This window comes from Passer domesticus, chromosome 5 (assembly GCF_036417665.1).
Source record: "Passer domesticus isolate bPasDom1 chromosome 5, bPasDom1.hap1, whole genome shotgun sequence".
Classification (NCBI taxonomy): domain Eukaryota; kingdom Metazoa; phylum Chordata; class Aves; order Passeriformes; family Passeridae; genus Passer; species Passer domesticus.
In genome coordinates this window covers 81,062,301-81,085,649 of record NC_087478.1, presented here as the reverse complement: position 1 = coordinate 81,085,649, position 23,349 = coordinate 81,062,301, and the positions used below count along the sequence as shown (strand labels likewise).

The following is a 23,349-nucleotide window of genomic DNA, read 5'->3' as shown; positions in this document are numbered from 1 at the left end:
AGTTTTGAAATTCAGATTATTTTGGAGCAACTCAGGAAATTACATCATCTCCATGGAAATATTAATTCCAGGTTTCCATCACTCCTCTGCTTATATGGGGGAAGGGGAGAAGGAGAGGAAGTTGTCAATTAAGAGAGAGACAATTAACAAAAAAATGAGGCTTAGTTGAGATCTAATCTTCACCAGAAAAAAACATTCTTCTCACTGATTAAACAATCAACTTTGGTGCTGAGAAAATAGCACAAATTTTACTCAGCTATCAGAAGAGAATGAAGACTAAGCTAATTATTGTAACTCAACGATAAATTGCCAAGAAGTTTCCAATCATTTAGGAGCAGCTCTTACTCACACTTTGGGGTTAGCATGTCCCAGCTGTAATTTACCACTGAAATGATACACAGATGTCAGTAATTCCAGGCTTAGGCAGGAGAACAAGAGGGAATACAATTTATTATTTCACTTCATAACTATAGTTAGAAATGTTTAAGAGAAATACATACATGTACACTGGCAGTTACAGCTCCTTTAAATTAGGAATAGTCCCTGTGGTTGGACTATCCCAGGAAACCTAGTAATTGCTTGCCTTACATGACTATTATAATCTTGTGGCTGATTAGTGCAACAAAACTACGACAGCAATCAGGGAAACTCAGCAGCTGGGGTGGTGAACGTGGTGCAATCTCCTAAAGCCTCCACTGTTTGTCAAAAAAATTTGATTTATTTGATAACACAGCTTCCTTGGTAAGAAAGTATGATGGCATCCAAGTGACCAGCTAAAAGGGAATCAAGGAGAGGGGAGGATGGGAAATGGGACTATGATATGATTTTGATTTCCAAATCTGCATGGAATGAACAATAATATACATGTCCTTCCCCCACAGGACGAGGAAAATTACATAAGTAATGAAACTATTGGATTAGGAAATGGACTAGAATACCAGAACTCTTTTGGGAATGTTTTCCAATCAACCAGATGATAGAAAACCTAAGAAATGACAGCGGAAGGCAGCAACATTATTATGTTATTAAACTCCTTTCAGCAAATATATCTAAGCACAGGAGAGCCATTAGGCCTCCTGCTCTTGTGCAGTCAAAGAATTGGGGTCAATTCTTCATTTAGCTTCATGCAGGAATACAAAGTTACTGCAGGGAAATTATACCTCAAATATCTATATGTGTGTACACATGAATAGCTTACTGTACGAAAACCCTTTCTGGATAACTGAGTGCACCAAAGGTGAGTTATATGACATGAAAAATCAATGAGAAAGCAGGGAGCATCATGGTTTTTTGTTTTCAAACACATTTGTTTTATGAATTAAATTCCCTGCTTGCTGAGAAGTCACAGCCATAGTTTTTCCTGGCTTGTCTTTAAAATAATCTTACAGCTCTATATTCCCTTTACCTTTCATGTGGCTATAAAACAGGTTTTCCAATCTGTGAGACACATTCCAGCTCGCAGGTGTCCCAACAATCCCACCAGTGCTGGCTGTGAAGGCCATAATTACACCTGGGTCACATGTGAGCTTCCCAGAACAGGACCAAAGACCAGAAGGAGTTTTCACAGTGGCTGGAAGGAAAATATGTGTGAAAAGTGACTTTGGGTAGTTCTAGGAAAAGTAATTTCATCTGTTAGCAGCACGGGTTGGATACATCACTGCTATAAAATGAGTTTTTAAATAGAAATAAATGTGTTTGAGGAGTTATAATGTGTTTTTTTTTTTTTTTTTTGTTAATAGAAATAAATATGTTTGAGCTGCCAATGATGCAAGGAGAAAACTGAGGGGCAAAACAGGGGAGCAACTCTCCTAAAAGGAAACAGCATCAGAGGCACAAGAAAGGAGGAGATAGAGACAGGGAGGTGCAGCACAGGGAGGAGAATCTGCAGAAGAGCAGCAGGCTCTGGGGGGGATGAAACCACAAGAAAATTGAGACCCACTGCTAGAAATTTCCCCTGAGAACTTTAAGAATAGGCAATTGTCATTGGGAGATGTTATTTCTCTTATAATTTCCTTCTAGAAACAGTGTCCAAGTCCACATGTGCAGACAAAGACATGCTTTTTCTTGGCTTTTTGTCCAGACATATTATATTTTGGGTATTTGCACCAGAGCTTGCCAAACAGACATAATTTTCAAATTCAGAGTTTTATTTCAAGCATAACTTCGTTATACTCAAAATTTGTTTTAACCAATTTGAAACTGAAACCCCTGAAAGTTATGGGGTTTTTTTCACAGCAGCCTTTGCTCCGTGGGCTCCAGGAGGAGCAGACAAAAGGCTGATTTCCTCAGGAAGCAGTTGCCATATGGCACTGGTGTCTATTGCCTGCACCTGCCTCCGATACCCACCGAGCTCTGGCCACCCTCAGAGCAAGCAGGCAGCAGCTCCCCTGCCTGTAAAACCTCACCAGACTCAGCTCATCTCGGCACCAACCCCCTCCTCTCCCCGCCAGCCCCAGCAAGCAAATTCCCACTGGATTCTGCGATGAATCCAGTGCAGATTCTCACAAATACCTGGAGTGACGTGGCTGGGACGGTGCTGGGTCTCTTCAGCCATTCTTCAGCAGGAAGATCTGGGGTTTTCTGCAGTTTTGGTGATAATGGCTTGGCCCTGGGGAGGGCAGCTGCTCCAGTCCATCCCCTTGCTGGTGCTGGCACGCGCCGTGCCAGGGTCACGGTGCAAAGTGAAGTGGCCTCATTAGCATCTCTTGACTGAAAAAGGATAAAACTTAAAATGAATCCATCTGTTTTCTGTGCTGCTTTGTTTATACTTTCTAATGCTGGGTTTTGGCAGGCCCAGGCACTATTTATTCATCACTGTTGTCACTTATCCGTTCATCTAGCCACAGAATTTTGAATAGGAGTGTTCGCTTACTCAGGCAAATTTTTCTCTGTGTATTTGTTTGTCTTTTTGGATACAAGTGCCAAATATTTATTTGAAAGTGAAATCCTGAACAGCAGTCATGTGAAAGCAAAGAGACTGGGAGGAAAAAGGAATAAAGGTATGTTTGATAGCACTCAAACTGCAGTTCCTGTCAACAGATCCCACTTTTATTCTGTATAATGAGCTTTCCTCACTCTACAAGGAGCCTTATGCTGAGAAAAAGCAAAGCATCCTTGCATCTGTTTGAAATGTTCATGTTTGGCAGTGGTTTTTATTCTTAGAAATAAGAACCATAATCAACCATAACCAATAGGATCAATAAGGACCATAACCAATAAGGTAATGATCATAGAATGGTCTGGGTTGAAAGGGTTCATCGAGTTCCAGTCCCCTGCCATGGCCAGGGCCACCTTCCACCAGAAGAGACTGCCCAGAACTCCATCCAGCCTGGCCTTGGACACTTCCAGATATGGGAATATGCAAACCTCTCCTATGAACTGAAGAAAGGAATCCTTTTAATTCCAAAAACACGGAAGAAGAGAAGTACATGGTTAATGGACACTCATTAAAGAGTGGGGAGCACCAGCTGAAAGAAAGATTCCCAGAGTTACAGAGAAATGATTGTGCCCCTTCAGTGCCTCAGTAACTCCCCAGTTAGGGGAGACAGCTCCAGCCATGGTCATCAATCAGGGAAAAAAATGGCTTAACTGCCTGGGTAAAAGGGTCTAATCAGATACTGGCATTGCTGAAATGATGCTTGGAAGCTCTTTACTCAGCACATACATGATGAACTACCTTCCTTCCCCTGAAAATCCTCATCATACAAAGGTCAAAACAGACAAAGTCACTATGGGATGGTGTCTGATCTGAAGGCTGAGGTGTCCAGTCTAATGTATTTATTTATTTACACATACCTGACACTTCAGCTTGCAGAAACCTACCTACTTTTCTGACTATTTTAATAACTGTAGCCCAAATCTTCACCAGAGCTGTGGTCCATGGTTCTTTAATTTCCCCACACCATTAACTTCCTTTAAAACTGAATCTCTGCTCACTGTAAATTTAGTCAGGCAAGAATCACTCAGAGGGGAATATGATCAGCAATAATTTATATCATGCTCAGCAGAGGAAATATTGTATGTATGACAGTCTGTATCATTGTGGGTTGGGAGATTTGGGCTGGCCAGAAAGAACACTCCTTATTTTTAAATAAGCTTTAATTTATGTAACCTTGACTCAAATCAGAGATGATTTCAATGCATTTGTAAAACTCCTTAGCACTGATGAAGTTGCACAGATACAGAAATGGAGTTGTTTATTCTGCCTTACTAAATAGTTGTGGCTGGACCTTCTAGCACCTAATCAAGACATAATGAATGCATTCATGTTTGCAAAATCACAAGAAGTGGAAGCTACTTGCTGCACAAGTGAGGTACTGTGAACAGAAATCAACTTTAAAGTAACAGGGTAAGGGTTAGAACAACTTAATCAAAAAAACAAAACAAAACAAAACAAAACCAACAAAATAACATTGTGATAATTTTTCACTTGCAGAAGGATGCAGATAGTCATTATGCGAAAAAAGGGAAAAAATGCTTTCTGTGCCTTGGATGCTGACATTTGTTTCTGACACAGACAGAGGGAAATTTCACCTTTAAAATTACATCTGTAGATAAACCTGTAAAGGAGCCCTGGCCCTTCCTCCTTGCCAAGAGAAGCATCATTTTGACTGTGCACAAACAAAACTGGGAGGTCACTGGTTCAGACAGACAGGCCAAGCAGGCCCTGCTTGCAAATATACCCATTTATTTTGAAAGAAAGGAGTGGTGCACTGCAGTTATACCAAGTTTCTGCATCCTAATATGCCCTCACCTCCCCTCTCCCACATACCTTTTGCACTGTCAGTTCATGTTTCAGATGAATAAAATCACAGATATTTCTGTGAAAGCCAACTTTCAAAAGGAACAGGATAAAACATTTGAGGAGTTGTGTCAGGAAATCAGTTTTCAGATCATGCTGGGTTTCTGCCTCTGCTTGAAGCCTCAGGATGCCCTGCTAACCCTCCATGTGCAGTGTGAGAAGCCAAACTCAAAGCTCTAGGTTGTCCTCTGGAGCAGGGCTCCTTTCCAGGTGTAACCAGGAATGTTCTACCTGGACCATGTACTTTGAGAGGACACAGCTGCCACACCCTTCTTTATGGAATGTAAAAATCAGCCCACATGTGATACACTGCAGGTCCATTGCTCTGGACAAGGGTGCCTGGGACTACTGCCCTCCAAGTGCCACCTGAAGTCATTTATCCATTAACCCTTTATGAAAAAAATCTGTTAAAAAATTCTCCATTGTGTTGACTTCTGCACTCTTTGCCAACATTGAAATGATCTCATCCTTAAAGGCACTAAAACTTTGCAGGCTGTGCAGGCATTCCAAGCACAAATTTTAGAGTTTTCATCTCTGTGACCTGCTCCAGCATCACTGATCTCCATTTTTCCCATCTGATTTGATCCCAAGCCTAAGCACCAGTGACATTTTCCTTTTCCACATGAGCTCAGCCAGTTATAGCTGCTCTCCAGATTATTTTCCTGACGGGTGTGTTGTGACCCTGTCTGATGTGCTGCTGCAGCTTTATCTGCTGAGATAAATCTTCCTCAGTGAACTCGTGTGGGGAGTCCCACTTTGAACTAATTGTGTGTGCAAAGTAAGCGTGGCACAATGCACATAATCCAAAGGTACTTAATGTGCAGTAAGCTGCCCTACTTTTGGTACAATTGTCCTACTTTTCAGTCAGCAATTTTGCTTTTCTCCTCTGTAAAAAACTGGCTAAATATTCTACTTTTTGCCATTACACTTCTCCTTCCTTGGGGAAAAATAAGGAAAATAAAGCATACAGGGAATGTGCAAAACACTTTCTCCTGTATCCCTCTTTTTTTTATTTCTATTAGCATTCATCTCAGCACTAGAAAACACAGCATCAAAAGCAGGCCTTGCTTCAGTCATGCCTTGTATTTAAACAAACTGATCAAAGCACTTTATAGGAATTTACTGAGCCAAATGAAGTTCAGTAGAAGTATTGAAGTTGTCTTGTCACTGCAGCAAGAAAGGTTAAAAGATTTTCTTGTGGTTCTGCTGGTCAGTCATAGAAACAAGAAGCACTGATCAAAATTATCCTGCTGTTCCCTTTCTTTCCTGTCTCTATTTAATTGGGGGTTTTGGTGCTGTAGGAGCTGATGACACAGTGCAATGCTTACTATGACCTCTATTGGGTTTTGTACTTAGAATTTAAGGGGAGATTTGTAACTAATACAGAAAAAAAAAAAAAAAAACTAGGCAGGCCATATATAGGAAAAAATTATTAGCTAATAGCAGTTAACAAAATAGTGAAACTACCATACTTTTCTCTTCCAAAGTATGCACATATCAAGAGCAAATTGTATACATGACTCAAATTACTAGTAGTTGTGTTGAAAACATGGTGTTGACAAAGTCAGCCTGACCACAGGACTGAACATTTCTCCAACCTCTCCCTGCACTCCACCTTTACTCCTTTAATTCTAGATGCCCAAAGTTTAGCTTTGATTCCAAAAACAACCTTGTTTTCAAACACACCCTTAAAAAGTAGATTTTAAGGTCTCTCAGGCATGGTCTTTGCTTCACTACTTTATATCGTATCCCCAATTCCCTTAGGCAACTTTCTGACAGGATTTCTAAGCACTGTGACTGAAGAATTTACTGCTTTGGGAGACCTCTGTCCCAAATATAGTCTATAACTATATAAAATATATAATATATAAAATATATGATTTATATATAATATATATTATATATAATGTGCATATATATAATGTGTGTGTATATATATGTATGTATCTATATATGTATATAGAAATATATAAAATTCATTATACCAACAACCTACAAACTCTGCTATCAAATAGCTCCATTAATTTTCCTTACCCTTACTAAATTTTCTAAATTTTGGACACTCACTGGAAGACTAGAGTAGCCTTTTGCCCTTTCTTTTGCTTTCCAGCAAACTGACATATTAGGGCCCTCCATCCAGAGGCAAGAACTGCTGCAGTCAGGAATGGGGAGCCTGAGGCCAGGTTTTCATTCATTCCTACAGTCAGGACTTTGTTCATCAACCTGAATCCCCCTAATCCAACCCAAGACACCTCAGCATGAGTTCAGCCTCTTGTTTCACAGACCCACCTCAGCCAGAATTAATTGTGCCTACAAAATGACAGTTCAGCTAGCCAAAAGCTTTCAATCCTACTAGGATGATTTTTTCTTTGATTTCCCCCCTGTTTTATCAGTAATCTGAGAAATGAGGTGAGTCATTCAGGCAGACTTACAAAAACTGACCAGCACCTTACAGTTTTGGCACCAGGTTTGGGAGAATTTATCCAGGAATGGATAACTGGAAGGAGCCAGGATAAATGTAGGTGGAAGCAGCTTCTCCTGCAGACTCCCCTCCCCAGTGTCACAGAGGATGTGACATTCAGGCTGCCAAACACAAGCCCAGCTGCAGCAGGGTCTGCCCACTTCCCACAGATGCAGGGGAGCCCCAAAGGTTCCTCATCTGAAGCCCAAAAGTGAGCAGCAGGGATGGAAACCACAAAAGCAGCAATTCTGTGGCAGATGCTGTTTTTCCTTACACCTCCCAGCCTCAGCTCCTTGCTCAGCTGCTGAGATCCCATTCCTGCACCAGGAGCATTTGACAGCTGAGCAGGGATAATGCAGCTGATCACTGACATCCCTTCATCTGATTAATTTTGGGTTTTTCCCAGCTCCAGTTCAAGCTTTCACACAGTGCTTAACAGATCTATGGCACACATGGCAACTTTAGGATTGTTCCTAATAGTTTTTTCCTGTGGTTTCAACTTTGCTGCTGGCTTCCTGACAGTTTCAGTTGTTCTTTGTTTCCTAGCACTGGCTCCTGCACAGGATATGTGCAGATAACCTACAGAGCTTACTCTGTGGTATATCACAAAGTGAAAGCACCTCCTGAAAGTGTCGAAGATGAATTTCTACTGCAGAATTTACCAGAAAGGACTGCTATAGATGCATACATCTCTTGCCATTCAAGCTATTTAAAACCTTTTAAACCTTTCTAAACATTTTCTAAAAATTTTAAATTTTTAAATCAGGAGTCCATTATCAAAAATCAAAGGAGTGCACCGTGCTGAGCTCTCCAGACATACAAAGCTCTTGGAGAAGCTGTGCTTCCAGAGAGTGGGCTACTATTTCAACTGGAATTTGGGAAAAAGTAGGGAAAGGGGGGAAATCTATCTGCATATTGTCTTTGTCCAACCACACATCTGTAGCTTAATCAACACTGTATGTACTCAGACATATTGTAATTTTTAATTTCTTTATCAGCAAACCAGCTCTTAAAACCTATAAGTATTTTCCAGAGATGTCAGATTTCTGAAGCACCCCAAAAACATCTGATAAAAAAAAAGAAAACAAAACACCATATAAAGGCCCCAGTGAAATCTTGCAGCCCTCTGCCATTCCCCCAGCAGGGCTGTGCCTTTTGTGGCCATGAAGTGATGAAATCTCCTTGCAAGCTTCATTTCCCCAGACGGCCCAGAGCCAGCTGCCACAGCCCACACAGTGGTCAGGCTTGGCAGGGGAGATGCTCTGCTCTGCACATCTCTGGGACAGCCCCCGTCTCTTAGGGAAGCCTGGCAGCAGCTCCAAAATCCCCTGGTGGAACCTTGGGAAAAGCTACCAAGGTAGTTCTGCTTAGGATTTCCTTGTCAGTGCAACAGGGAAATTTGCATCCCTTCTTCAAACTCTCTCTGAACCCAGACTGGTGCAGCTGGAAAAGTTCTCTAACTTCTCATTCCCCTATCAAATGGCAAAATTAAATGCTGACCTACACATCTAACATTTCCCAGCTAGATTTTTCAGGGAGAAATCTGCTGGGTTTAGTACATTTCTGTGCAGTAGGCAACACCCTCACTGCAGTGGGGATAAAAGGTCAGGAACTGCATTATTTAAGCATCTAAGTGCCCCCCTTCAAGGCCTGATCCCTGGGAATACCACCACTAAAAGGATCAGGGTACTAGGCAAGTATTCCCTTCTGCCACAATTACTCCTCTTTTACTCCTAGTCTCAAAAATCAAAAGCTTTTGATCAATCAAACAATCAAAAACTGCAGTCAAAGGATTGGGATCCACAAATGTTATCAGTCATGCAGCATCTGATAGAGGCAGTGATTGCTAACACAATCTTTCCGCTGCACTGAAATGACTGTGGTGTCTCCACAGATAACACATTTCCAGAAATAATCATTTTATGTGAGCTCTTAATTATTTTTCCCTTGTCTTTCTGCATAAAATTCTTTAAAAGCTGTTCTCTTTTCTTGAAAGTATTTTCTCTTGCTGACAAAAGTAAGTAAAATATAATAAAGCCAAATCAAGAATACATCAATACAACACTCTGGGACTGTGTAAACCATTTGAAAGTGTGACTAAAACCTAGAGAAAAAAGGAGATCATGGTTCAGTTTGGCATATAAAGAGTACAGGTTTATAGCTTTGAAAACAGTTGCCTAAGTTAAGTAAGACTCAAGATAATAACACAGTAAAAATGCACCCAAAATAACCACTAATCCATCATTTAAAACACACATTTAAATAGACAAGGTAGATAATGCGATACTTCTTATTGGAACACGAATATTTTATAAAGTTCAAGCTCAAAGGCCCAGAAGTTCTGCTTCTGGATGCATTACTATATAAAGATTAGATTAATATTCTTGTTTCAATGAAAGATATCATGTTATCTGTGCTGTCTTACATTGAAATTTCTTGTTCTTGGACCAATAAGAATATATATATTCAAATTTTCCACTATTTTGACTAAACCTCAGAGTGTTTAAAACACGTCTTTAAAAAAGCAGTGGTGAATTATACCTAAAAGGCACTTTTATAGAAAGACTCATGGCTGTTTTTGTGTCAGTGTACTCCCTAACTAGCAAAGCCCCCTACTAAAATCCAGAGAAATTAAGGTCTGATTTTTCTTTGTCAGAACTGTGGAGTAGAACCCAACCTATTTTCCAAAACTTTAACTTTTGTGCTCAGAATTACATTCCATCTTCTAACAAATCCATCAGAAGGCAGGGTGGGTGAGTGAAAGAAGTGCAACAAAAGTTTTGGTTTGTTAGGAGCGAGTCTTTTGCCAAATTGTGATTTTGGGTTTGATACACAAAGCTGGGGAATTTGGGGACTGCTGAGCTACTGATTGAACTGCCTGGTAGATTTTTATCTCCTGCTGCTGCCTCCCCAGTGAGCCTGAGGACTCAGGAGCTTTGATACCCCTCTGCAGCCTTGCTGTGGGTTTCCCTTTCCTTCCCAGGCACAGGAGTTTGGGTCAAAGATGGGTTTGGAATCCCACACACACCAATGATTTAACTGTCTGACTCACAGGGCTAGCCCACAAACTTTATTCCACAGGATAGAAAATGTCCTTAATGGTTCAGGCCAGCTAATTAAAAATCTGCCAGTGTTACCTGTGTAAGAAGTGGGCCACAGGAGCTTGGTAGGCACATTGAATTCAGTAATTATCAGGCTGGAAAATCCATCAACTATATAATCAGTAAAAATTATAGGACTGAACTTTATGGCTTCTGTTTGAAGATAGCCTTGAGACAAGAAGGTTTAGAGCTGCAAGTTATGGACATATTTTGGCTCAGCTTTGCACAATTTTGACTTAAATTACATAGTTCTATCTTCTTGTATAAACAACTAACAGCTGTATAGGGTTACATTAAATATTTGATAAAACTATACTTTGAAGCTGCAACCAGTCCTTCAGGAAGACAAAAAATCTTCAGCTCCTGCTCTCTTAAGGTGCCTGCTCTTGGAAAAATCTGCCTAAAATCTGTGCACGTGGCAAGAAGGGATTTTTCTTTCCAAGTGTGCTCTTATGAGAAATGTAGAGGATGGTGTTGAAAAGTTGGACGGCACAAACACGTCAGGACTCTTTCCTCACCACTCAAACCACAGAGCAATTTAGCTAAGTAAAAAGGCCAGGCACATCATGATAATGGAGACCTAAAATGAACGTGGCCAAACCACACTTGATTTTGATTCAGTTAAGCAAATCAAGAACTTTCTTTGTATCCTTTCTGCTGTGGCATAATAGACAGAAAAGCTGGACAGATGAGCAGGAAAGAAAAGCTCTTACATAAAGATCTAGACCAGAGGTGCTCAGAAAAAACAGTGTGATGATGTGAGAAGAAAGCAATTTCTTCTGTAATTTCTTTCAATTGATCTCATAAATCTGGTTTTCAGTCAAAGTAACAGACATAGGGAACCCAAGGGGAACATTTGTGTGCACACATATTCATGCAATGGAATATAAACACATATAATATAATATATATAGACACATATCCATGCAATGTTTCCCACTCGTTGGTAGCTGAGGCACTTTTAGCACCCTGGATGGATTTTGATGAAGGACTGACAGTGAGTTCAAGTTCAGTAACTGCTACAGCCATGCCAAAGAGGAGGAGGAAGACGAGGAGGAGGATGGTGTTTCCCCAAGCTGTGAATAGCAGTAGTGTCATGACAAATAAGATGATTTTACAGAATCTTTGTGATCTCAAAATCAGAACAATGGCAGCAACTGAGCCAACAGGGAAGATGTGTGAATGGAAGCCTTTAACTGTAACCTTTACTCATTTCAAAATATCCCAACAATTATGTTCTGTAAGGAGTGGGAAGGGTTTAGCACCACCTTGCTTTTAGCTCCAGGGGATGGATTAGAGCCTTAACCTTTGGGCTGGGAGAACATCAAGCCTCCTTCCTGGAGCTGGAAGTCCATCTCCCAGCAAATTCAGTTCAAATTCTCATTCTTTAAGAGCAAACAGGAGAGGTGAAGTGACTGCAGCCACAAGCAAACCAGTTAACATTAGCACAAAAGGACTGCTGCAGCTGTGCCTAAAGAGGGTTGAGAATTAAGTTGATTTGGTTTTCCTAGGCTTTATTTCCTTTTTTAATGTCCTTTTGACACACAGCATTGTGGGGTAAAGAAAGAACAAATTCCACCCTGAGCCATTTGACTCCTAAATCAAGGGAGCTCTGCTGCTCTGTGTTCCAGGCTAGACCTGTCACTCCCTTTTTTTAAATTGTAATTTCTTCAGCTATCTGTACAGTCACTACTAATCAAGTTTTCCATTTCTGGAAGCCACTAGGAAAGCAGCAAGCATCCAGGAACTAGAGGAACAGCAGCAAAGCCAGTGCCTTTCATTCAGATAACTGAGAGCATAAATCAGTTTTAGGCTGTCCACTGAAACACAATAAGGCCACCATCTTTTGCAGATGAGAGAACAAACAGACCCACCATTTCTGCTTCCTCTTGGAGTCTAATGAAATGATCAAATATGATTAGTCATTCAGGAAGAATTCATACCAAAGCTCTTTTAACTTCAGTGAAGTTTCCACTTATGTGGAAAAGTCTTCAGTCCTTTGGACCATTGTTTTACTGGAGTTAAAATCATTTAAAAATGGCTATAAGAACACATGAAATTTATGGACAGGATATAACCTAACCCCTGGCTTGCTTTTATTTTCTTTTTCCAATTTTAAGTCTACTGTCCTGCTTTTATCATCCTGCAGCTTCACAAAAAAATCCCCAACTTACTTCTACTCCATTCTTTGCTTCCAGCAGTTTCACTGACAGCACGTTCATGGGTTTAGTGTCCTTATGGGAAGTAGCTCTTTCTCTCAAACCCCAGCTTTTTATCTTCTCAGCCTTTATTGCTTTCACATTCATCACTTGTATTGAAAAAAGACACCAACACACACCCAAAAGAAAAGGGAATTGCCTCTCCATCCCTTTCATTGATCTTTTGGGCTTCAGCTGGACCCCCTTCCTCAGCTGTGACCACTCCTGAGGTGAAGTGTACAATTAAAAAGGCACAGAAATGAGAACTACAGAACACTAAGGAAAAACAGTAGGAAAAAAATCACTTTTAAACTTCCTTCAGATTTATAACCCTTCCTTAGGAGCTAATTTCAAACACAGTGTTGGTTTTATTGCACAGCTTTGTGCTTCCCTATAATGACCAAGCTGTACTGAGTCGGGACTTTTACTGCCAAGAGCGTATTTGCAATCCAATATTTCAGTAGTTTGTCCTGACCTTGCACGTCATGATCAGTAGGAGCGTGAGTTCATTTCACTTTTTCATATAGCTCAAGTCACAGACTCTTATCAGGTCCATAATGCTCACTGACACACAGCTTTTATTGCCAGCTGTGCGAGTGAACCAGCTTTCAAAGGTTGCTTCCCTGCTCCTCGAAGTCCTGATCACAGCAAAGCAGAGTCATGCAAATTAGAGCTCTGAAGTGCCCTGTCATTCAAAAATAAACCTCTGCAAACTTAAAAAAATGCAGATCTACTCATTCCAAGGCACAGCTTCTTTGAGAAGAAGGATAATCAGGGAATATGTGATGGCTATTATTACTGCATTATGTAGGTAAGGTCTAATTAATTAATTAATTAATTGCATCTCTGATATTGCAGAGTTAATACTCTTCAACAAAGCAATGCCATGAAATGGGACATTGGATGCTCAGTGATGCTGAAATGTAAATTAGTGGACTGCAGTCAAAGGAATTACTTCAGGGGAGAAGAGTGCACGATCTGCATGGCAAATTCGGATACAAGCACAGGATGTCTCACCTGCCCTCTCCAGCCTGGAGGACAAGAAATATCTCAATAAAACTCACTCTGCTGTGGTCCCATTCACTGCAGAGAGTGCACTGAATTAAGGAATTTATGGTAGCCCTAGATCCAATGCCTGAAAGCTGCCTTGGGGATTTCCTCATGCCATCACCTGGGAGTGCCCAAGATGCTGACCCATCATCCCTCATCCAGCCTCGTGACTCCCATCTCCTTTATTTGCATTTCTGATGATAACATGAATCTTTAGGTGGACTTCAACCTTTTGACTTCTCTTGAGCAAGAGTACAGGAGCCAATTCTCCCACTAGTTCCATCCAAACAATCCCTTTGATATCAGAAAGGCTTACTCTAGAGTTTATGGAGAGAGACTGCCAAACTTGACCTTTAATCTAATCGGCATTGTAGAATAGTTCAAACAAACAAAAAAAAAAAAAAAAAGAAAAAGCACAACACAAACCAGATTCAATAGCAACAATTACCACCAGAGCAAGAAAAGATGGCTTTATCTCAAAAGGCAAATGGAACCAGCTGACATCAGACAAAGAACAGTCCACAAGCCCTCATCACTGTGACACTGAGAAGCTGTCAGGGCACCCACCTGGCATGGCCCTCAGGCAGAGCTGGCAGAGGTAACTGCAGCAGCTCTGCCTCACAATCAATAGCTGGGGCTGGCAGGATCACCCCTTGCTAAGTGTGTTTGCCAAGTGCAGTAGAAGTTAATATTCAGTGGAAGTTCAATAGGCACCGTTGATTCAGCGTTTGAGCCCAGAGCAGATTTCTTCTGCAAATGCACCCTGACAAAACCAGGGAGCCAATGCCACCCCTGAGCTCCTGCACGTCCTAATCTGGGCTCTCACTGCCCAGCAGATGCTGTAGAGACTCAACCTGTGCTTCTCCCACCACGTAATTCACATTTGTGGTCGTTTCTGGGTTCCCCAGACAGAGGAGGAATGATTAAATTACTCCATATTCTTAGAAGGCTAACTTATTATATTTTGATATATATTATAAGAAAGCTATACTAAAACTATACTGAACTGTAGAGAAAGGATACATCAGAAGGCTTAAGAATGAGTAATAAAAACTGGTGACTGACTCCTCAGAGTCCGAGACAGCTGGACAGTGATTGGTCATGAAGTAAAAACAATTCACATGGAACCAATCAAACATGCACCTGTTGGTAAACCATCTCCAGACCACATTCCAAAGCAGCCAAACACAGGAGAAGTGAATCAGATAATTATTATTTACATTTCTCTCTGAGGCTTCTCAACTTCCCAGAAGAAATCCTGGCGAAGGGATTTTTCAGAAAATATGACAGTGACACACATGAAGGCACCACAGTGAGAGGACCAAAGCCTCTGTGCACAGGCTGTGCCTGAGCTGGTTTGCAGCATCACACTGCCAGTGCTGTCACCCCACCAGGACAGGTGCATGAAGAGTGGAAGAGCAGCACACAAACTGGCACAGTGCAGCCAGCACCCCAAGCAAGCATCATTCCAAGGGGTATCACCTGGTTTTGAGTGCAAAATGGATGCTGTGAGTTTCTGGAAACAACGAGAGCTGCAGGTTATGCTCCTTCAGCTGAATGAGATCGACCCCAGCCAGAATTACAAATAGGTTCATTCGTTACCTGTGAACTTCTGAGAACATTAAAAAGCTACTGAAAATGTAAAATGTGTTGATTGGCGTTTTAAAGGCACGTCAGATGTGCAAATAGCTGTCTTCAGCAGACAAAGGTTAGTGCAGCTCCCACGGACTCAGCTAGAGGGAGGCTCCTTCCTGGATATGAACCATCAGGAATCCCCACTGCAGCTCTGATAAACTTACTCCATAAAGGAAGCAAAGGTATTAATCCAGATATACTGCCTCTCCTTCCTACAATAAAATATACTCTGTTCTCCACCCTGGAAAATAATTTGGCCAGACTTGGAAAAAAGTGAGAATTCCTTTCCAACTCAACTCAAATTTTCAGAGCACCTCCACAAAAGAAGATAGCCAAGGTGCAGTGCCAGGATCTCCTTCTGTTAACACAAAAGAGCCACACTAGGATCTGTTAAAAGTAACAGGTGAATCACAGGTTTAGTCTTTGGTTATAGACTTAAACAAACCTGTAAGGTAGGACACAGATCTGAAATTTGGCCAGGGCTCTAGTTCAACTGAAAGGGCACCAGGTTGCTCAATAAGATTCATTCCAAATGGCACAAGGCACCAGAGGTTATGATTAATAATCTTTTTGCTGTTTCTCTAGCTCCAGTTTGTATATATTTTTCTGCTGAAAGACTCAGCAGGCCCAGAGTCCCTCACCTGTGCCTTGCTTACCCAAACTCCCAGCAGTCCTGCCTTTCAGACTCTGACACTTACTCTCTGTGCAGAAATTGATGAAATTACAGAAAAAATATCAAGGCTCTTTGAAGATTACTAGAAAAACTCCAAACCCAAAACCTTAAAAATGTTCTGTCATCAAATAACACATGACACTTTAGTATAGAACCTTTCCTCCAGCTCTTATTTGAAAGAATAACCTTATTTGCCTTCACAGAATTGACTTTTCATTGTTTTAACAAAACTCTCAAATTACACATGCAAGGAAGATCATTTCTAAGTACAAACTGAAAAATATTTTACCTTCTAATTTAAATAATAAACTTTGAATTTTCACATACATCAGTACCAGCTACAAAGAAATACAGTGATGAGTTCAGTTGACTCTTCTTGTGGTTTTCTAAAACTCCCACAGCAGTGTGTCTCAGCAGAGAATTTGCCTGAGAAATGAAAACTAAATCCATGAAGAACTTGATCGATTTTCATCTGCTTCTAAAAACTTCCCAAAACTTAGACCAGATTTAAACAAAGTAAAATGGGTGTGCATGACACATGTGGAACCCAGGTCTGCTGTATTCTAAGGGAAAGTTCAACTCCAAAGTTAAAAACTTTGCTATTCAAACATCAGTTCTGGAAGGGATAAAGCCAAGCCTGTGGAAGTGAAATTCTAGTCACTCTTGGTAAACCAGTGTCTTGCATGACAATAGTTTTCTATCCACTACTATAAAATCTCATTTTTGTCAGTAATTTGCAGACAAAATTTTGCAATACCACACAGGGGTGCAATTTAAGGAAATAATATAAAAAATTTGTTCTCCTCTACAAAGATTCACCCAGAAGTACCACAAATAAGAAAGGACTCAGTAGCCTCCCAGTACCTGAAAGGAACCTACAAAAGATGAGTGGGAATTTCTACAAAGGACAGGGGGAATGGCTTCAAAACTGACAGAAAATGGGTTTAGATTGGGTATTAGGAAGAAGTTCTTTACTGTGAGGATAATGAGGCACAGGAACTGGTTATTCAGAGAAGATGGGGCTGTCTCATCCCTGGCAGTGCCCAAGGCCAGGTTGGATGGGCTCTGAGCACCCTGGGACAATGGAAGGTGTCTCTGCCCATGGCAGGGGTTGGAGTGAGATGATCTTCAGGGTTCCTTCCAACCCAGGCTGTTCTAGGATTCTGTGAATTCAGGCCTAACACCACAGACTGCATTTGCTTTCAATTCTGAAAACACCCAGGAACAGAATAAAATGCAGTCATCGTTATTCTGCCAAATTTTATAGACAGTGATAGGCAGTTCAGCCACTTAACAGAGAAGTCTGCATTAAATAATAAGTCACAAAAATGACTCAAATTATCCTAATTGGAATAAAACAAAATGCATAGACCAGCTACCACACAAAGCTTGGTGCTCCAGTCATTTAGTGCAGAGAGGGAATGGGCATGCACAACTCTGATTTCCTTGGAAGCATTGGATATCCAGCACCACCCAGAAACAGACCAAGAAGCTTAAAATTAAAATAATAATAATAATAATTATTATAGGAGGATTGCAAGACTGGAAATGGAATTATACACCTTGTATTAACTTTTAATCCCTGAAACCTGTCAACACCTAGGGGGAAGTGATTTACAAAATGTTACTGTATATTGGTTGAGAATGTCATCAACCTCTGATATAAGTGCTGGGGCTTTGTGACAGTAGCTCCATCTCTGCATTTTGATTCATAAACAGGCTGTGAATATAAAAAGTGAGACATGCCCCAAGTGCCCTGAAACACATGGGAGATGTCAGCAAAACTCAGAGCAAAAAACATAAAAAAAAGAAAAAACCCAGAGTAAGTATGTAGTAAAAGCATATTCCCAGTACTACAAGCACTACCTTTCAAACATTTCAGAATTGTTTATAAAACATTGCAGCATGTTCTTGCTATACCACATTTTATCCTGAGCATGACACTTCTCATCTAGATTTGCAGGTATTTGAACACAGATGTTATCCACAGTGAGAGAGCTGTGACAGCAGACACCTGCCTCAGTGGCTCACAGCAGAGCAGTAGCAGAACCTGGAAATTATTTCAGATCTCCTGATATTCAGAGATGCCTCACTGAATTCTACTCTTTGTGAAAATAAGTCTTGAAAATTAATTTAGGAAGTGTAGCATGTTAACACTATTAATTTATTGAAAATGGACCATATCAAAGCTGTCTAAAGTTGCTTTGAACAGTGTTCTTACAGCAGGTAAGTTCAAGAAAAGACCCAAAATATCCCTACTGAGCAGAAGATGAAGGAAAAAAGAAAAACTGTGATAGCCCATGGGAATAGTGGAAAACAGGAAAGCAAAGTACAGCAGCTGAGCATGCAGAGCTCAGGGCTAAAACCATATTTTCCTGAGTAGCCTCTGAGTCATGGCTACTTCAATTCTCCAAAAGAAAAGCTTTCCAACACTTCACTCATATTTTACAGGGATGTGCTTCATATCTGCCCTTGCTGAAGGAACACCATTTTTGGGGGTGCTTAGCCTAGGTTGGTCACCCCAGTTTACAGCAGTGAAATCTGTCATTTAAACTGAGCTCTCAGTAGAATTCCAAGCCTGTGGGAGAATCTGACCTTGAATTCATCTGCTCAAATAGCTAAAAATCCAATAAACTTCTTCCACTGCTCTTTTAACCCAGGTTAACCATACTTAATTTAGCTGCAGGACAAATGCACCCCTGATATAAAAACACTCATTTTGTGCCTCAGTGTCAGCCCCTGAGACCAACTCAGGACCATTCTGAGTTACATGCAAGAGCATCAAGCTAAACCCAGGCCCTGCTACTGCTGGAGCAGCCATTATTTCACTTTTCCAGTTGTCTGGGCCTGAGGCCTGCTTTGGCTAATTTAGAAAATTTTTTTCACAAGAAAAACTTCATCTCAGTGGCTGATTTATTGGGGAATTCCATCTGCATCCTCAGGATAAAAAAAAAGGTACTACAGACTGGTGCCTGTAGGTAGTAAATTCTATAGATGATATCCCTGAATTAGTCACAGTAGCTACCAGGGCCATTTTTAAACACCTTTCATGCAACCAGAGCAATGTCATCTCACCTGGTGAAAAAACAGTCTCTGTTCATTGGTTTCATCTTGGCTAAGCCCTGGAAGTGTTCAAGGCCAGGCTGGATGGGTCTCTGAGCAGCCTGGGACAATGAAAATGTCCCTGAATCTATGATTTCATTTAAAGTTTACAGAAACCATCACTTAAAAAACAGCAATTACTTATGGGGATGAAATAAGAAGCCAAGTGCAACTAAAACTTTTTTTACAATATATGATCCATTAATGTTCGGAGAAAATTGAAGGAAATCAAGTTTAAAGAGCAAAAGCATTTCTTTTTTTCCCCCAATAAATTTATGCTGGAAGTCCAGCAGCAAGTCACAGAACACTAATTTTTAATAACCACAGTACACCTAGGAATTTCAGTTATGCTGACTGGTTTGTCGTGAACAAATTGGTAACATAACCTATTATTAAGATTGCATAATACTTCCGATTTATGTGGTCTTGTTTGAAGTCCAGGAAACTCATAAAAAACTGAAGCCACTAGGACTCAAGTTCTCCAGACTCAGGCTATGCCTCAGGCTGAATGTGTTTGGACATTTTCAACCAAAATTATTTGGTCATCCTTAAGCACAAAGTCAGTGAAATTCTTGGTGTTACTTGCCTCACTACTGATTTAGAATTGTTCAGTACTGAGTATTTGCCTCCTTATTTAGATTTCAGTATTGACACCTCAGCTAAGAGTAGAAAAGAAAAGAAAAGGCCTGTAGCATAAGAATTTAAGACAAATCTATTGGCAGACATCTTGGAGTTTAATATTTTTTTAGAGTTCAAGAAGTTACTCAGGAATATTTAAGTTTTATATAACTCTTACAATATGATAATCTGCTCCCTAAGCAATGAATGAAAATTCTTATCAGATCTGCTGCAAGTAAACTCATCACCTTTTTTCATATAAACTTGTCACATTATTTCTTTCAACATGCACTGCACACCTGGGATTTCATTAAACAATGTCAAACATGAGATTTTTGATGTTTTCACCTTAAAAATTTTGTTCTAATGGTATTCTAACACATAAATGTAACTGTGCAGATTCCACACAGAGTAAGAAAGTTATGTATATTCATTTTGCTTCTCTGATTTATTTTAGTCTATTCAGTCACTAATTAAAATTGTGGGGAAAAAAAATCAGAGAAGTAGCTGTAACATAGAGTGGGTGGTGGAGACAGCCCTTTCTGAAATATTTGAAATTATCTAGTCAGCTAAATAGAAATGTCAACTTTTCTATCTTCTAATCTTTCTTACTTTTGTCCTAGTCTGTGATGTTTTCCATATGGAGAAAATCTGGAGAGGAAGAAGAAGTGTTTTGGTGTTTGGTTTCAAGAGGAGAGAATACAATTTATAAACATGAGGAAGACTGTGTACTGTACAGGAAGTTAAAGAACACAGCTTCACATACCTTCAGGGGATTTTATCTGGCCAGTAAAACAATCACTTTATTATCAACCTCACCTCAAGGCCTTGTTCCTTTCTGAGCTGGAGTTCCTCAAGGGGTAAAATGGATTTATCTGTGTGAATGAACTTTGCAGGACTGAACCTTCAGCCCCCCAAAGTTGATAACACAACTCTGAACGACTTTGCACATGGGAAGAGTCCTCATTTGATCTCATTTCAGCACTATTAACAGACTGCAGAGGAAAAAGTCCAATGGAGTCACCCCAGGAGTTATTGAAATACAAAAGCCTTTTCAGATCAATGCATGGATTTGCAGTCTGGGAAATGCCATGGGTTGACCTTCTACATAATCTCCTGAGGAGCTTCAATATGCCTTTGTTTATTCAATTAATTTATGAAAGTACAGAATCTTTCGTTTTTATGCAAGAATAGTTCCCCCTCCCTAGTCCCAGATGTTTTCCTGGATGCAATTTCAATGTTGTGTGTCTTCTTTAATGCTTTTGATTAAATTTGTAATGCATTTAAAATATCAGTATGTCCAATCAAGTGCAAAGAGACATGTGCAAATGAAGTGATTCATGCAATGGGAATTAAATCTTACACTGCCTTGTCACCTATTCTTTCAGGAATGAATTTCATTTACAGCTTGAGCTTCCATCACACATCACCAGCCTTGCAAACAGACCAGAAAACACATTGCATACTCATTGAATGTGGATATGGATTGCAGAAAATCTATTATATGTTTTTTAAACAAATATCTTTGGTTTTGTGGTTGAGCCACAGCTACTCCTTCCTCTTGAAAAGTAAGAAAATGCATTAAATAATACTTCAAGGATTTTACAGAAATGTTGTAATTAAAATTTGTAAAGCTCCCTCAAAAAGAGAGCTAATTGGGCAGCAGACTCAAGGTCTGTCAGAAGACCTTCTTTCCAAAGCATCTTCACACCAACAAGTAAACTTTAAATTTTAAGCAAAGGAAATTTTAGAAGAGGAAAAGCCTCTGTTAAATTGAGGGCTGGGATATAACAGTGAGCCAGACCCTAAGCTTTTCTAAGTCAGGGCAATGGGACAAGGCTGATGTCAGTGGAACAGAGTCAAATATTCTGGCTGAAGATGTAATTCAGCATCTAGGAAAAACAAGCTTCAATGGCATGGACATGAATAGTAAGAATAGTTCTCTATAGTTCTCTGGGCCTTATTTCCACTTGCTTTCCTCTCCATCAGTGTCTCTCACTGAATTAAAATAACTTCCAGCTTTCAATGTTGTTTCTCAGTGTGGTGTGCTTGTCCTGTGTATACAAAAGAATGACAAGGGCAAGATAAAAGCCCTGCAAACCAAAACCTGGTGTGATGACATGCTGAAAAAAACATTTCAGAAAAATTTCAGCTCCAGAGCTGCTGGAGATGGGCCTGCTCTTCCTCTGGCAATGCAGGGCAGAAGAAAGCTGCTCCTCTGGGAATGCAGTGGGCAAAGGCTGCTGTGCTGTTCCAGGCTCAGATTGTATCCAGGTAGGAATGCTTGGCTCCTCCCCTGGGCGGGGCATCTCCCCATGGGATGATGGAATTTGATCAGCCCTGCAGGGACACTCAGTGGCCATGAACAGAAGATAATTAATAATTAATGGCCATGAACAGAAGAGATCTCCTGGAGGGAGGATGGGCTGTGGAAGAGATAAAGGAAAAACTGCCCCATGGACAGCAGAGAACTGATCCATCAGATAGGGGTAGAATACAAAACCCATTTCCAGCCTAAGACAGCCAGGAAAAAAAAAAACCAAACATTCACACATTTCCAAGTTGGAGGCATTAAATGACTTTTGCAGTGATCTTTGGTGCTGCTTGCAGGGTTAATTAGTAACAGCAACACCCTCGAGCTACTTAAACCTCATCACAATTTTAATGTATCTTTTAGGTTGATAGGAACTAAGATACATAAATAATCATGATATTTGTGATCCTTCGTGAAACAGCCATTTTGATAAGAGCTGGAAGTTCTTGCACTTAGTTCAATTGCTGCATTGTTAAAGTAATTTTTTGTAGTCCTTTCTTCAAATAATACAGTAAATAAAAATTTAACACAAACTTTCCTTAGTTATGATGCTTCTATATTTTAGTTAGGTTCTATCCTGTCCTGAAATAAAGGTTGTCATAAAGAGGCACCATTGGGCAGGACAAAGACTCCCAAAATAATCAATCTGACAGTAATTTTCTGTTTTCTTTTGTTATTATTGTAACAGCAGTTGCCTGATCACAAGCTTTTCCTCTTCTCAAACTAAAATTCTCTTCCTCTTAATAAGGTCACAAGAATGTATTTACAACCTCAGATTCTATTGTCTCTGAAATGTTTCTGCGGATGCTCGTACTTGTTAAAATAAAAGCTTTTATGTAACAAACCTGTTATGAACAAATGCAGGGGAAGCAAAGCCCCAATTATTGTCACTAAAAACCCATGGCAAGTGGAAGATCACTTGCTGTGGCAAACTTAAACCCATAACAAAGACATGGCTACAAGATTCATGAGGAATTTCAGGACCTGTTATGCCCATTCTTGAAAAATTAGCATAATTTCATAATTTTAACATCCACTAGTATCCGGTAGATATTCACAAACACTAATTGGTGTTTTTGTCCCCAGTTTTACCTCTGGAGACCTAAAAGCAGGGGGAGGCAGATAGTACCCTGTGGTTGTAGGGTGAATTTCCTTCTCCCTGCTCCCTCCACCAGTGCCAGTAGCTGTCACAGGACAGGCTCCAAAAGAAAAGTCACCAAAAGCTGCAGGAGCCCCCAGGGTATTTTTTCCATCTGTGCCTTGCTGCACAGCTTCTGATCACTCTTCCCCTCCCATTGTTTTTGTAGCTTTCAGGATTTATTGTGATATTCTTGACATTTGTTTTATCTTTATTCCTGAACAGCTGGAATAGAGAGAACCAGCATTTCACAGCTTC

General features: G+C 40.3%; 1 protein-coding gene across 1 annotated transcript in view; it reads right to left on the bottom strand.

Moving 5' to 3' along the window:
* Positions 1-23,349, bottom strand: part of LOC135301469 (uncharacterized) — a 45,425-nt gene that overhangs the window by 16,225 nt on the left and 5,851 nt on the right. Inside the window, exon 4 of the mRNA XM_064421622.1 lies at positions 2,512-2,709. Coding sequence (XP_064277692.1) covers positions 2,512-2,709 — 198 coding nt within the window. The remainder of the gene's footprint in view (positions 1-2,511; positions 2,710-23,349) is intronic.